Source organism: Saimiri boliviensis, chromosome 2 (assembly GCF_048565385.1).
Source record: "Saimiri boliviensis isolate mSaiBol1 chromosome 2, mSaiBol1.pri, whole genome shotgun sequence".
In the NCBI taxonomy this organism is placed as follows: Eukaryota; Metazoa; Chordata; class Mammalia; order Primates; family Cebidae; genus Saimiri; species Saimiri boliviensis.
In genome coordinates this window covers 123,512,364-123,528,701 of record NC_133450.1, presented here as the reverse complement: position 1 = coordinate 123,528,701, position 16,338 = coordinate 123,512,364, and the positions used below count along the sequence as shown (strand labels likewise).

The 16,338-nt window shown below is 41.9% G+C and overlaps 1 protein-coding gene and 1 pseudogene across 7 annotated transcripts in view; one reads left to right on the top strand and one right to left on the bottom strand.

Moving 5' to 3' along the window:
* Window positions 1-16,338, bottom strand: part of CCPG1 (cell cycle progression 1) — a 72,949-nt gene that overhangs the window by 45,474 nt on the left and 11,137 nt on the right. For 5 of the 7 annotated variants that reach the window (XR_012516423.1, XM_074394209.1, XM_074394205.1 and 2 more), the window contains exons 2-3: window positions 9,144-9,212; window positions 4,252-4,354 (exon numbers count right to left, since the gene is read on the bottom strand). Coding sequence is in view for 6 of the 7 variants with exons in the window: in XM_074394209.1 (XP_074250310.1) it covers window positions 4,252-4,354; window positions 9,144-9,203 (163 nt within the window). In the remaining variant the exon portion in view is untranslated. Of the gene's footprint in view, window positions 1-4,251; window positions 4,355-8,408; window positions 8,485-9,143; window positions 9,213-14,705; window positions 14,726-16,338 lie in introns of those variants that run through there. The other 2 variants (XM_074394207.1, XM_074394208.1) reach the window with 2 other exon arrangements.
* Window positions 6,052-6,580, top strand: LOC101027583 (large ribosomal subunit protein P1 pseudogene; annotated as a pseudogene).

Below are 16,338 nucleotides of genomic sequence, written 5' to 3'. Positions count from 1 at the left end.
TTCTTCAACATATGCAAATAAATGCATATCTTGGAAGAAATTGTCCATGGCTTTCAGATTCTCAAAAGGATTTCTGACACAAAAAAGATGAGAATCACCTTTTTATTTTTTAACATCTCTTCCTTGAATTTTTTTTTCCTTTTTTTTTTTAAGAAAATTACTTTTCAAATTAGAGTAGTAATCAATACATATGCTCAAAAAAGTTAACAGGTACAATCTCTTCTATTTCTTGCCCTGACACATCCACTTTATTCTCCTGAGGGGTAAATATTCTATATGCATTTTACTGCAATTTTTTTTAAAAAAGTAAATGAAATCAAATCCCATGGGAAGTATACATAACACAGATGCAATACAGTAGTCAAATTCCATTTTACCAAACTGGAACAAGAATACATGCGTATCTGAGAGATATTCCAAGTTCCATTCCAAACCAATACAGTAAAGCAAGTCACACAAATTTTTTGGTCTCCCTGTGCATGTAAAAGTTATGTTTATACTATACTATAATCTATTAAATGTGTAAAATTATGTCTAAAAAACCATACATATATTAATTTAAAAATACATTATTGCTAAAAAGTGCTAACAATCATCTGAGCCTTCAGTGAATTGCAGTATTTTTGTCAAAGGTGATGGCTGCTGACTGACCACTGTGATAGCTGCTAAAGGCTGGAGTAGCTGGGGCAATTTCTTAAAGACAACACTGAAATTTCCCACATGGATTGACTCTTCTTTCATGAAAGATTTCTCTGTAGCATGCAGTGCTGTTTGATAGCACTTTGCCCACCCAGAACAACTTTCAAAACCAGTCAGTCTTCTCAAACCCTGCCACTGCTTTATCAGCTAAGTTTTATGTAATATTCTAAATCCTTTGTTGTCATTTCAACAATATTCACAGCATCTTTACCAAGAGTAGATTACATCTCAAGAAACTACTTTCTCTGCTCATCCATAAGAAGCAACTCCTCATCTGTTCAAGTTTATCATGATATTACAGCAACTGGATCACATTTTCAGGCTCCACTTCTAATTCCAATTCTCTTGCTGCTTCTAAGACATCTGCAGTTCCTTCCTCCATTAAAGTCTTGAACCACTCAAAGTTATGAGGGTTGAAATCAACTTCTTCCCGACTCCTGTTAATGCTGCTATTTTGATCTTTTCCCACAAATCACAATTGTTCTTAATGGCATCTAGAATGGTGAATCCTTTCCTGAAGGTTTTCAACTTACACACATTGCCCAGATCCATCAGAGCAATCACTATCTATAGCAGCTACAGCCTTACAAAATTTACTTATGAAATAATACAACCTGAAAGTCAAAATTATTCTTTGACCCTTGGGCTACAGACTGGATGTTGTGTTAGCAGGAAACAAAGCAAGATGAACCTCCTTGTAAATCTCCATCAGAGCCCGTGGGTGGCTGACCAGGTGTACTTGGTAGTATTTTGAAATACTTTTATTCTGAACAGCAGGTCACAACAATGAGCTTAAAATATTCAGTAAACCATATTGTAAACACATGGCTATCACCTAGGCTTTGTTATTCCATTTACAGAGCACAGGCAGAGTTGATAAAACATGTTTTTTAAGGGCTCTAGGATTTCTTAAGGCAGGGTAAGTGAACACGGGCTTCAACTTAAAGTCACCAGCTACATTTGCCTCTACCAAGAAAGTGAGCTTGTTCTTTGAAGCCTAGAAGCCAGATGTTGACTTCTCTCAAGTTAGGAATGTCTTAGATGGCATCTTCTTCCAAGAAAAGGCTGTTTCACCTACATTGAAAATCTGCTGTTCAGTGTAGCCATCTTCATCCATGATCTCAGGTAGGTATCCTAAATAACTTGGTGCACCTTCTCCATTAGCACTTGCTGCTTCACCTTGCACTTTTATGTTATGGACATAGCTGCTTTCCTTAAATCTCATGAACCAATCTCAGCTAGCTTCAGCCTTTTTTCCTACAGCTTCTTAACCACTCTCAGCCTTCATAGACCTGAATAGAGTTAGGAAGGACTTTGTTCTGGATTAGGCTGTAGCTTAAGGGAATTTTATGGCGAGTTCCATCTTCTACCAAGACCATTAAACTTTCTCCATGTCAACAATAAGACTATATGGCTTCCTTATCGTTCATGTGTTCACTAAGAAGTACTTAATTTCTTACAGAACTTTTCCTTTGCAATCACAACTTGGCTAACTCTCTGGCCCAAGACACACAGCTTTCAACTTAGCTTTTGACATGCCTTCCTCAAATAAGCTTAATCATTTGTAGCTTTTGATTTGAAGTGAGAGACATGCAACTCTTCCTTTCACCTGAACACTTAGAGGTAACTGTAGGGTTATTAATTGGCCTGATTTCAATATTGCTGTGTTTCCAGGAACAGGGAGGCCCAATAAGAGGGAGAGGGAGTAGAGCAGTCAGAACACACACATTTAAGAAGTTCACTGTCTTTCACAGGCATGGTTCATGGTGTCAATGGAATTACAAGAGTAACATCAAAAATCACTGATTACAGATCATGGTAACAGAAATAATAATAATGAAAAAGTTTGACAATTACAGACAGGCAGAGTAGTTCATGCCTGTAATTCCAGCACTTTGGGAGGCCAACGCAGGTGGATTACTTGAGGTCAGAAGTTTGAGACCAGCCTGACCCATCTGGTGAAACCCCGTCTCTACTAAAAATACAATATTAGCTGGGTGCATTATGCATTCCTGTAATGCCAGCTACTTGGGATGCTGAGGCAGGAGAATCGCCTGAACCTGGGAGGTGGAGGTTGCAGTGAGTCAAGATCATGCCACTGCACTCCAGCCTGAACAACAAGAGCAAAACTCCATCAATTCAATAAAATAGGCCGGGCGCAGTGGCTCACGCCTGTAAACTCAGCACTTTGGGAGGTCCAGGCGGGTAGATTATCTGAGATGAGGAGTTCAAGACCAGCCCGACCAACACGGTAAAACCCCATCTCTAATTTAAAAATAATAATAAAAAAAAATAAAAAAATAAAATAAAAATAAATGAAATATTACAATTAACGAAAATGGGACAGAGACATGAAACGAGCACACGCTGTTGCAAAAATGGCATCAATAGACTTGCTAAAACACAGGGTTGCCACAAACTTTCAATTTGTAAAAAATTTCGCAGTATCTGTGAAGTACAATAAAGCAAAGCAGAATAAAATGAGAGAGGTATGTCTGCAACTCTGTAACATGATAATAACTGGAGAAGAGATTAGTAAATCTCTTGTGATAAAAGAGTTTTTTTTCCTTAACTTTAATAATGACAAGTAAATACAAACTACCAAACAAATGACAAGTTAATAGAAACTAACAAACAAATTCACATTAAATCACAAAACACTTATTTTGTCACTAGTACATCTGTAGCAATAAAGTGTATCTGAAAGCCCAAAAATATATTACAGCCGCAAATAAACAAACCCCTAAGGTAGGCTGGTGACTCTGGGTTCTATGGGCCTTCACTAAATCCACACTGAAGTTTTGTTTTTTGTTTTGTTTTTTTTTGAAATGGAGTCTTGCTTTGTCACCCAGGCTGGAGGGCAGTGGCACGATCTTGACTCACTGCAACCCACCTCCCAGGTTCAATCGATTCTCCTGCCTCAGCCTCCTCGAGTAGCTGGGATTACAGGTACCTGCCACCACACCCAGCTAATTTTTTGTATTTTTAGCAGAGATGTGTTTCACCATGTTGGCCAGGCTGATCCTGAACTCCTGACCTCAAAAGATCTGCCCATTTCGGCCTCCCAAAGTACTGGACTACAGGCATGAGCCACTGTACCCATCCCACACTGAAATTTAATCCTTCAATGACCACTTAGATTAGCCAGAAAGAGGCCAGGCGCAGTGGCTTGCAACTGCAATCCCAACTCTTTGGGAGGCCAAGATGGGTGGATCACTTTAGGTCGGGAGTTCAAGACCAGCCTGACAAACATGGAGAAACCCCATCTTTACTAAAAAGACAAAATTAGCTGGGCACGGTGGCACATGCCTGTAATTCCAGCTAATCAGGAGGCTGAGGCAGGAGCATCACCTGAACTGGGAGGCAGAGGGTGTGGTGAGCCAAGATCATGCCATTGCACTCTAGCCTGGGCAACAAGACCGAAAGTCGGTCTCAACCAATCAATCAATAAAAGATTAGCCAGAAAGGCCACCCACCTGGAAAGAAGGCAAGTTCATAGTATCATTCATATATCCTTTTTTTTTTTTTAATCAGAATTTGTGAAATACTTACCTCCCTGCTCCCTCTGCTCCTCTTGCTCTAAAGATGAACATTCTTGGGTGGGCTCACAGCTGTCAGTGGCTGTCACAGAATTTACCATTTCTATATCGGACCCCTAGGGAAAAGCGACAATTTTTCAGTTATTTGCCTGTTAGCTACTCAAAGCTAGTTTTGACTATGTGTAAATGCTTCTTCCATTATTAAAAGTCTCAGATGCAGCCAGGTGCACTGGTTCACACCTGTAATCTCAGGACTTTTGGAGGCCAAGGCAGGTGGATCACGAGGTCAGGAGTTCGAGACCAGACTGGCCAACACGGTGAAACCTTGTCTTTACAAAAAATAAAGAAACTAGCTGAGAGTAGTGGCGGGTGCCTGTAATCCCAGCTACTCGGGAGGCTGAGGCGGGAGAATTGCTTGAACTCAGGAGGCAGAGGTTGCAGTGAGCTGAGACCACATCATTGCACTCCAGCCTAGGCAACAGAGTAAGACTCCAACTCAAAAAACAAATAAATAAATAAGACAAGTCTCAGATGCTGCTATACTCCAAAAGAACAGTCTGACAAACTTTATTCCACAAGGGGCTACAGCAGTAAAATTGCAGAATGGAGTCTCCGTTTAAATTCTAAGTCAAGTCAGCCCAAAAGTGAAATGCTGTATTTTATGAGCTCAAGCAGTAAATTTGAATCCTAGAGAAAAAGGGTCTAAATATAGTTACTTCCATAACCATTTGTTTCTACTTAACATTTATGGAACTACTCTAGACAAGGCACTTTACTAGGTGTTGTGGAGTATAAAAAATTCAAATTCATAGCTGGGCATGGTGACAGGCACCTGTAATCCCAGCTACTCAGGAAGCTGAGGTCAGAGAATCACTTGAACTTGGGAGGTGGAGTTTGCAGTAAGAGTATACTACTGCACTCTAGCCTGGGCGACAAGAGCAAAACTTTGTCTCAAAAAAAAAAAAAAAAAAAAAAAAACTAATCTAAAATTCAAATTTACAACATATTCAGAGAAGAGCCATGTGCAAATAACTACGTATTATGGCAATATAAACTAAAATGTTTAAAGCTTTAATAGCACGGATTAAATAAACCTATTAGGTTAATGAATACACTCCTTATACAATTTTAGACTACCTTTTTATTCTGAGATTATCTTTCCTACTTTGATGTCAGACTATCTTTTCATTAATAATAGTGGATCATACAATTTTTCTTTGCGTCATAATTAGCAAAACAAAGTTAACCACTAAGGTGATTCTGTCTCTCCCTATGTCCCCACTATAGTCTGCTGACACAATCGAAAGGTCTGCATTCTCTTGATACACATAACTCAAAACAGCCAAAAATTAAAGAATTCATGAAAAAAGTATCATTTAAGATGAGCCCTAAAGAGAATTCTGAATGTAAGACTCTGAGGCTGTCTATAGTGACAGTATAATGGCAGAAGCTAAAGCAAGGTTAGAGTTGGATTAGGAATTGCTGGGAAAGCCAATTCTGGCCCAAATCAGAATGGTGGTAATGGGAAAGGAAAAGGAGACACATGTAAGAGACAATAGCAAGAAAGAGAAGAACCTGGAAAGCAGATATAAAAAAAGAGAGAGAAAAGTAAAAATATGATTTACTCTGGGACATAATGTCTAATATAGAACACCAGAGGGGTCTGCTGTCATATTCCACCCTGCAGACTCACAGGTAAGACTCCCATAGCTGCCTTGGTCCTCTATTGTTAATTATCCTTGAAGGAGAAGTTGCTATGGGAGTTGATCTAACCTTTGAAGAAAACGAGTTAAAAATAGAAGAGTCGCCCTTTCCTCAGCTGCCGCCAGGGTGCTCGGTCCTTCCGAGGAAGCTAAGGCCGCGTTGGGGTGAGGCCCTCACTTCATCCAGCGACTAGCACTGTGTCCGGCAGCGCTAGCCCCACACTCACCCGCACCATGGCCTCCGTCTCCAAGCTCGCCTGCATCTACTCGGCCCTCATTCTGCATGACGATGAGGTGACCGTCACGGAGGATAAGATCAATGCCCTCATTAAAGCAGCCGGTGTAAATGTTGAACCTTTTTGGCCTGGCTTGTTTGCGAAGGCCCTGGCCAATGTCAACATTGGGAGCCTCATCTGCAATGTAGGGGCTGGTGGGCCTGCTCCAGCAGCTAGTGCTGCACCAGCAGGAGGTCCTGCCCCCTCCACTGCTGCTGCTCCAGCTGAGGAGAAGAAAGTAGAAGCAAAGAAAGAAGAATCCAAGGAGTCTGATGATAATATGGGCTTTGGTCTTTTTGACTAAACCTCTTTTATAATGTGTTCAATAAAAAGCTGAACTTTCACTGCAAAAAACAAACAAACAAACAAACAAACAAACAAAAATAGAAGAGTCAGGCCGGGTGTGGTGGCTCAAGCCTGTAACCCCAGCACTTTGGGAGGCCGAGGTGGGTGGATCACAAGGTCAAGAGATCGAGACCATCCTGGTCAACATGGTGAAATCCGTCTCTACTAAAAAATACAAAAAATTAGCTGGGCGTGGTGGTGCGTGCCTGTAATCCCAGCTACTCAGGAGGCTGAGACAGGAGAATTGCCTGAACCCAGGAGGCGGAGGCTGCGGTGAGCCGAGATCACGCCATTGCACTCCAGCCTGGGTAACAAGAGCAAAATTCCATCTCAAATAAAAAAAAAAAAAATAGAAGAGTCACTGAAGATTTTAAAAAGAAGAATCATCTCAATCTCAAATGATATAGCTGCTTTTAAATTTTGAAACTTCAATGCAGAAAAGGCAATCTTCTTTTTTTCTGTTAAAGTTTTCTAAACAACATAACTACCTGAACCTTAACTAATCAATGTAATAGTTTTAAAAAAAAAAAATTTTTTTTTCTTAATGTACTTTAGGTTCTGGGGTACATGTGCAGATCCTGCAGGATTGTTGCATAGGTACATACATGGCAAGGTGGTTTGCTGCCTCCATCCCCCTGTCACCTATATCTGGCATTTTCTCCTGTGTTAAAAATTTTAATTTTTGTTAAGAAAACAAGTGCGGTTCATGGGATAATCGCTGAAATAAGAAAAAAAGAAAAGAAAAGAAAAAAATATCAAGTGAGGTTTACAATATCCTAAAAACAAATGGGAAAACTATAGATAAGTCCATTAAAAACTAGAATAAGTATATTTCTGTTTATCAGTATACTGTCATTTTTCTTTTTCTTTTTTTTTTTTTTTTTTGAGACGGAGTTTCTGCTCTTGTTACCCAGGCTGGAGTGCAATGGCGCGATCTCGGCTCACCGCAACCTCCACCTCCTGGGTTCAGGCAATTCTCCTGCCTCAGCCTCCTGAGTAGCTGGGATTACAGGCACGCGCCACCATGCCCAGCTAATTTTTGTATTTTTAGTAGAGACGGGGTTTCACCATGTTGACCAGGATGGTCTCAATCTCTTGACCTTGTGATCCACCCGCCTCGGCCTCCCAAAGTGCTGGGATTACAGGCTTGAGCCACCGCGCCCGGCCTTACTGTCATTTTTCTATAGTGAACATATATTACTGGTGTGAGAAAATAAAACGTACAAGTTAGGTACACTTGTTATGCCTATGTCAATCTTTTATTATAAAATTCATTTTGTTTTAGAGTTCTGGCCTTTTTCATGTCAAGTTCTGCTAATGTAAATGGAACACATGCTCTCCATTCTCCTTTCTGATCTCTTCAAATCCAAAATCTATTTTCTAGCTGCATAATCATGGCCAAATTACTTAACCTCTCTAAGCTTTAATTTTCTCAACTACAAAATGAGAATAAAAACAACCTATGCCACAGTAAAACGTTTAAAATTATATAAGAACAGGGTGTGGTGGCATGTGCCTATAGTCCCAGCTACTTGGGAGGCTGAGGTGGGAGGACTGCTTGAGCCCAAGGAGTTAAAGACTACACTGCACCATGACTGCACACATGAACAGCCACTGCACTCCAGCCTGGGCAATACAGCAAGATCCCGTCCCTTTAAAAAAAAAAGAAAAAAAAAAAGGCAAAATTGGCTGTGCACAGTGGCTCACGCCTGTAATCTCAGCACTTAGGGAGGTTGAGGTGGGCAGATCATTTCAGGTCAAGGAGTTCAAGACTAGACTGGCCAACACAATGAAACCCCATCTCTTAGTAAAACTACAAAAAATTAGTTGGGTGTGGTGGCACATACCTGTAATTTCAGCTACTTGGGGAGACTGAGGCAGCTTGAACCCAGGGGGCAGAGGTTGTAGTGAGCCAAGATCACACCACTATACTCCAGCCTGGGCAACAGAGTGAGACTCTGTCTCCAAAAAAAAAAAAAAAGACAAAATTATATGAATATGAAAGTTAAGGCTGGGTACAGTAGCTTACACCTGTAATCCTAGCACTTTGGGAGGCCGAGGCACGTGGATCACAAGGTCAGGAGATCAAGACCATCCTGGCTAACACCTGGCTAACCCTGTCTCTTCTAAAAATAAAAAAATTAGCCAGGGGCGGTGGCACACGCCTGTATGTAGTCCCAGCTACTAGGAAGGCCGAGGCAGGAGAAGCACTTGAATTTGGAAGGTGGAGGTTGCAGTGAGCCAAGATCATGTCACTGCACTCCAGCCTGGGCAACATAGAGAGACACCATCTCAAAAACAAAAACAAAAAAAAAGAAAGAAAGTAAAGCACGAGGTCTGATCATTAATAAACCCTCAATAAATACTTCCCTAATGTCTCAAAGCTATGTACAATAATGTAGAAGATGCTGGCTCATGAAGAGTTCTCAGCAGTGAAGTTTAACATAACTGGGAAAATGTCCACTGGAATCCACTGGAACTTCGTGCTTAAATGTAGAAGACTGGTCTTCAAAGAACACAGTTTATACCACAGGTAATATTAATTTTACAAATTACTTTATATAAACTATTAAGTATCATACCTCATGATTGATGACTGTCCAACCACAAGATGAATCACTGTCACTGGAATTTTCAGACATTTTTCAGGTCTACAAATACAAAAACATATTGACTTGTGGGACAGATTTTTTAAAATTCTAGACAAAACATTGTATGTGACACTAAGTTTGAAAAGTGGTTTACTGTCTTCCAGGTGAAACAGAGACAAGCCACCCACAAATTTACCACACAGAACATGACAGGACTGTATACCCGTATGAACAGATATAAGCAAACCTCTAAGACAAGGAGATCCTCCTGGACTACAACAGTCTAGAGCAGGCGTCTCTGAGATAAAAAGAGAGGCAAGCTCTAGATCAGGCGTCCCCAAACTTTTTACACAGGGGGCCAGTTCACTGTCCCTCAGACCACTGGAGGGCCGCCACATACTGTGCTCCTCTCACTGACCACCAATGAAAGAGATGCCCTTCCTGAAGTGCGGCGGGGGGGGTGGGGGGGGGGCGGATAAATGGACTGTAGTTTGGGGACACCTGGTCTAGACGGTCATATTGTTGGAATGAAAAAGAAAGTTAGGTCTGAAAGAAAACACAGCATCACAGCATTTGGCCAGACAGAGCAGAAGGAAAAGGAGCATCTAATTTGACCATGTGAGGAGAATGGTGAATGGGGAGCAGGCAGCAATAGTAAAGGACTCTATTTTCATAGAACAGTAAGGTGTGAAAACATGGCTGCAGAAACTAAGAGGCAGAGGGATACTGAAGAACTCCGATGCCAAGCAAAATGAAGTCTGTATGTTGGCAACATGAAGCAATTCACATTTTTCAAACAGAGAAGAAATACGATCAAACTGTTTTTATGAAAACAACTGTGTGAGCAATACTTCAGTTGCATTAAAGTGGGGCGGGGAAGGCCAGAGGTTGGTTACAAACACCTGGTCACAGCCTAGACTTGAGCCCTAAACCAGCAAAGGAGGTCACTCTACCTGGTTTTTTCTTTTTCTATCTGAAACGCCTTTAAACTTCAAAACCCAGCTTATTAAAGCAAATAGTATTCCTACTGATTTATTCTACATATATCTTATACTTCTTATTACTGGACACATACTATGAACACATTAGATCCAAGTTCTAATAGAACTCTACCGCAGACAACATGGAACCAGTGCTTAAATGAGAACAGGGCAAAAATACAGATTTAAATAATGTTTTGTTTGTTTGTTTGTTTGTATTTTTAGTAGTGATGAGGTTTTACCATATTGGCCAGGCTGGTCTCAAACTCCTGGCCTCAAGTCAGATCCATATAATCTGTTTATTATTCTGGAAACTCTTTTTTTTTTATTTATTTTTAATTTTTTTTTTTTTTTTTTTTGAGACGGAGTTTCACTCTTGTTACCCAGGCTGGAGTGCAATGGCACGATCTCGGCTCACCACAACCTCCGCCTCCTGGATTCAGGCAATTCTCCTGCCTCAGCCTCCTGAGTAGCTGGGATTACAGGCACGTGCCACCATGCCCAGCTAATTTTTTTTTTTGTATTTTTAGTAGAGACGGGGTTTCACCATGTTGACCAGGACAGTCTCGATCTCCTGACCTCGTGATCCACCCGCCTCGGCCTCCCAAAATGCTGGGATTACAGGCTTGAGCCACCGCGCCCGGCCTATTCTGGAAACTCTTGTACATTAATATTTCAAAAAAAAGATAATACAAAGAGGTTGGCCACTAACAGTATAAAAATTAGCATGTTTCAAATGAATTACTCAAAATCTGACATAAGACATCAATTGTGTAACTTTTAATGTCATGATAGAGTATTTTGTAACAGGCTTACCTGAGGTCATCTAACTGATTTCTAATTTCAATTGATTAAGGCCCAGGCAGTTTATAAATTTAAAGGTAAACTTACAGAAAACTATGAGGGTAAAATAATTTTTTTCTGTCCAGTACAGATTATCTAAAAAGCTAGTTTAAAACCCCCGTAGGGTATTAACCATGGAAATACATAAAGAATGAGCAATTAGGGCCGGGCGCAGTGGCTCACGCCTATAATCCGAGCACTTTGGGAGGCTGAGGCGGGTGAATCACGAGGTCAAGAGATCGAGACCATTCTGGTCAACATGGTGAAACCCTGTCTCTACTAAAAATACAAAAATTAGCCAGGCATGGTGGTGCACGCCTGTAGTCCCAGCTACTCGGGAGGCTGAGGCAGAAGAATTGCTTGAACCCAGGAGGCAGAGGTTGCGGTGAGCTGAGATCGCGCCATTGCATTCTAGCCTGGGTAACAAGAGCGAAACTCCATCTCAAAAAAAAAAAAAAAAAAAAAAAGAATGAGCAATTAAATTTGCAGGGGGAAAGAATAATGATCAAAGAAGCCTCTATAAATGACTTTGCAAATTTGATAGCATTTTTTAAACTAAATTAACAGTTGCCAAAATTAAAAAATTGAGATATTACATTAAAATGAAGATTTCTGGAGCCAGAAGCAGTGGAGAATGCCTATTAATCCCAGCTACTTGGGAGACTCAGGAAGGCCAGGAGTTCAAGGCTGTTATAAGCCATAATGATCATGCCTGTGAATAGCCACTGCACTCCAGATTGAGCAACATGGAGAGACTGACTCTTTTAAAAAAAAAGGCTGAGTGTGGTATCTGCAACCCCAACACTGAGAGGCCAAGGTGGGAGGACTGCTTAAGTTGAGGAGTTCAAGATCAGTCTGGGCAACATCACAAAAAAAAAAAAAAAAAAAAGATTCCTGATTCCTCATTTAAAAAAAAAAATCGAAAAATCTTAAGACAATGGAAAGAATCTCAGTAAAAAAGGAAAAAGAATTATGCAGCAAAAACAAAGGCAGAAAAACGTAGAAGAATATTAAAGTTTTTTATAAAGGCAATTTATCTGGCGTGAACGTAGTTTAAAACATCAGATTTCATTTTTTTTGAGATAAGATCTCACTTTGTCACCCAGGCTGGAGTACAGTGACTTGAACATGGCTCACTGCAGCCTTGACTGACCTCCCATTCTCAAGCCTCCCACTTCAGCCTCCTGAGTAGCTGCAACTACAGGTGTGTACCATCATGCCTTATTTTTTTATTTTTTGTAAAGATAGGATTTTGCCATGTTGCCCAGGCTGGTTTTACACTCCTGAGCTCAACTGATCCACCTCCCGTGGCCTCTCAAAGTGCTGGGACAAAAGGCATTAAGCGGCTGTATCAGGCCAAATTTGATTAAAAGATCATATATTGGGCCGGGTGCAGTGGTGCATGTCTGTAATCCCAGCACTTTGGGAGACCGAGGCGGGCAGGTCATGAGGTCAGAAGGTTGAGACCAGCCTGGCCAACATAGTGAAACCCCATTTCTACTAAAAATGAAAAAAAAATAAAAAAAATAAAATAAATTAGCCAGGTGTTGTGACACGAGCTTGTAGTCCCAGTTCCTCAGGAGGCTGAGGCGGGAGAATCGCTTGAACCTGGGAGGCAGGGTCAAGAATGGCAGCTTGCACCTGTAACAGTACTTTGGGAGGCTGAGGTGGGAGGATCACTTGAGGCCAGGCATTCAAGACCAGCCTGTGCAACATAGTGAGATGCCCCATCCCTACCACAAAAAAATTTTATGTCAGTGGGACAAGGTAGCACAAACCGGTAGTCCTAACTACTTGGGAGGCTGAGGCAGGAGGATCACTGAAGCCCAGGAGTTCAAGGCTGAAGTGAGCTATGATTGCTTGACTGTACTCCAGCCTGGGTAACAGAGCAAGACGCTGTTTCAAAAAAAATTTTTTTTTAAAGGTGGGGAAGCAACTAAACAACCCTAGACCTATGGGATGCAAGGAAGCAATATAAGATTCCATTAAAAAGGTGAGCATCTAAACTTAACCAGCGTTGATGAGGGAAAGGGTTTAGAAGATGGTGGGTGTGCGACCTGCGGAGACCCTTCCCAAAATAATTCAGTCCGAGGAGCCGTTGGGCCGAGTCCAAGTTTATTGGAATCTGCGGGCAACTCGAGCGGGAGAGGGAAGAGCTGCACCCAGCAGCTGGCGGAGAGTTTTTATAGGGAGGGTGGCGCGCGTAGGTGGGGGTGTCGTGGAGTGATTGGTGGAGGTTGGACATGGGCGGAGTGGGAATATCGTGGTGTGCAAGGGTTGGCTTAGCTTTGGCGGGCTAAAGTGAGGAGATGATTGGTGGAGGCTAAACAAAGAAGAGGGAAGAGCCCTGTGGCTAGGTTTTGGCGGGCTGCTGTCGGGTAGTGTACCGGTTTTGGCGGGCTGACACGGGAAAGCGATTGGCTAGTCCTGTTGCTGGGCAGACCAACCTCCAGAGGCAGCCTGCTGGATGTGGGCCTCGGATATGGGGGATGGGCTATTTCTACCCAACAGTGGGAAAGGGTTTAGAAGAGATCTGAGAAGACATAAAAGATTATTATTTTTATCATTATTTGGATGCAAGGTCTCATTCTGTCACTCAGGCTGGAGTACAGTGACAGAGTAATGTACCCTGCCTCCAGACCCTATTTTCTTGTCACACTTCATAGCTGAAGTGTGAATACAGAGAGGATGTTTCCTGTCATAGCTGAAGGGTGAATTGGCCTTATGTTCTCTGCCTCCAGACCCTGTTTTCTTGTGACAGGGTCTGGAGGCAGGGAATAAGGCCAATTTACACTTCAGCTATGACAGGAAATATCCTCTGCATACCGAGTAAAGGACTTCGTACCTTTAATTCATCCTCTCCATTTACATAGGGTATATACCAAGTAACCAATGGAAACCTCTAGAGCAGGCGTCCCCAAACTTCTTACACGGGGCCAGTTCACTGTCCCTCAGACCGCTGGAGGGCTGCCACATACTGTGCTCCTCTCACTGACCACCAATGAAAGAGGTGCCCCTTCCTCAAGTGTGGTGGGGGGGGTGCCGGATAAATGGCCTCAGGGGGCCGCATGCGGGCCCGCAGGCCGTAGTTTGGGGACGCCTACTCTAGAGGGTATTTAAACTCCCACAAATTCTGTAATGATGCCCTTGAGCTCCTATGCTAGGGCTACTCCCACACTGTGTAGTGTACTTTCATTTACAATAAATCTCTGACTTCATTCTTTCCTTGCTTTGTGCATTTTGTCTAACTCTTTGTTCAAGATGCCAAGAACCTGGACACCCGCCACCAGTAACACAGCCTCAAACTGCCAGGCTCAAGCAGATGCTCCCATCTCAACCTCCTGAGTAGCTACGACTACAGGTATACACCACCCTACCCAGCTCATTTTTTTTTTTTTTAACAGAGTCGGGGTCTTGCTAAGTTGGTAGGCTGGTCTCTAACTCCTGGGCTCAAGTGATCCAACTGCCTCCGCCTCCCAAAGTGCTGGGATTACAGGCATGAGCCACTGTACCCAGCCAAAAGATTATTTTATTAAAGGACTAAATAACCAACTATAAAAGGGAGAAAGTGTAGGATAGCTCCCAGGTTTCTGGTTTAAGTGACTGGGTAAATGGAAAAGTCATTCTATATGAAACAAGAAGTAGGTGAGGGCTTTGTGATAAGAAAACTAGATGAAGCCTAAAAAGCATTCTTTCTCTACTGTGACAAAGTTCTTCTCCTTCCATTTACCTGTTCCCATCTTCTAATAGACAAGATTTCTAAAAAAAAAAAAAAAAGTAAAACACATTACTGACTTGGGACAACTTACCATCCTTGAATTTCTCAAATCAATAAGCACACTTTAATCAGATCCCAGTTTAATGCTCTGTTTACTTCCTTGAGGGAAGGATAACATTGAAACCAGCCAATTATCCTGCAGAACTGATTATTTATGGTTTCTTTGAATAAATACAGAAATTAATCCTCCCAGTCTTAAAACTTGAGAAATCTCAGTTCCTTTCTTAGGAAACAAACCATCAGGCCTCTAGATGATAACAAGAAGCTGAAACTTACTTAACAGATCACTGCAATTGGACAATGAGAATCCAGACCCCTCACCCATCATGATTGCTTAACTGACCACATGCTGCCTGTTGATCAACTTCTCTTCCTCAACCCTCCCTAATTCCTGTTTGCCCACACACGGTTGCATTTCTTCTCTTCTATACAGACCTCTAATTTTAGTCAGTGAGAGCAGTCAGTCAGAGAGATGTGTAACACTGATCTCCCACCTCCTTGGCTGCACCACCCAATTAAAGCCTTCTTCCCTGGCAATGTCTCAGTGATTGGCTTTCTGTGCAGCAAGCAGCAGGACCTAGACCAAATCCCTGGTATATTGGTAACAGCATCCAGCCCAAATGAGAAAAAAAGATGTCCCACTGGCCCTAACTCCACCATGACAATTTGGTGGAGTTAGCAAAACTAAAGAATCCTATTAATTCCTCTCTTCTCAAAATGCTGGATGCAACACTACAATCAAAGCAAAAAGGAACTTTTTGAGCCCTGTCCTAGACACAGTGAATATAAAAGCCCCCCTGGCAGTTTGAACCTCCCTATTATACCTAAAGATCTTCTTAAAATGATAATCTCATTATGTCATTCCTTTAAAATGTTAAGATTTCCTTCAAGATAATGCCCCAAAGCTAGTCTTTTATCTCTAGCTCTCATCTCTTTCAGTTAATTCCCTCTTTGCCCAACCTTCTCAATTCCTTTCAAAATGCTTACTTTGCATATTCAGATCAGCTGCCCATCCCTTACTGCCACCCAAACTCAAGTGCTCACCTCAATTCACTTTCTTTGTGAACCATACCTTGACCCCTTCCCTAAGATTCTAGTATTTTCCTCATCTAGCACTTAACATAGAATACTGTGCTGTAATTGCTTGTTTATCAGCCTATTATGTAAGGCTGGAGTGCAGTGGTGTAATTTCAGCTCACTGCAACCTCCACCTCCCGGGTTCAAATGATTCTCCTGCCTCAGCCTCTTTTCGAGTAGCTGGGACTACAGGCATGCACCACCACACTGGGCTAATTTTTGGTATTTTAGTGAAGATGGGGGTTTCACCATGTTGGGCAGGACAGTCTCAATCTTCTGACCTCATGATCCGCCATACTCGGCCTCCCAAAGTGCTGGGATTATAGGCGTGAGCCACCACGCCCGGCCACCTTTATATATTTTTACTGTATTTCCTCTTACTACAGTAGCCTGAAAAAAAAAAACTGCCCTGTGCATTTCATCATTCATACTGGAAATATTCAATAAACAACATGAGCAGGTAAAATATATATTTGTTAGGCTATTTCCTGCCATGGAGAAAACACAA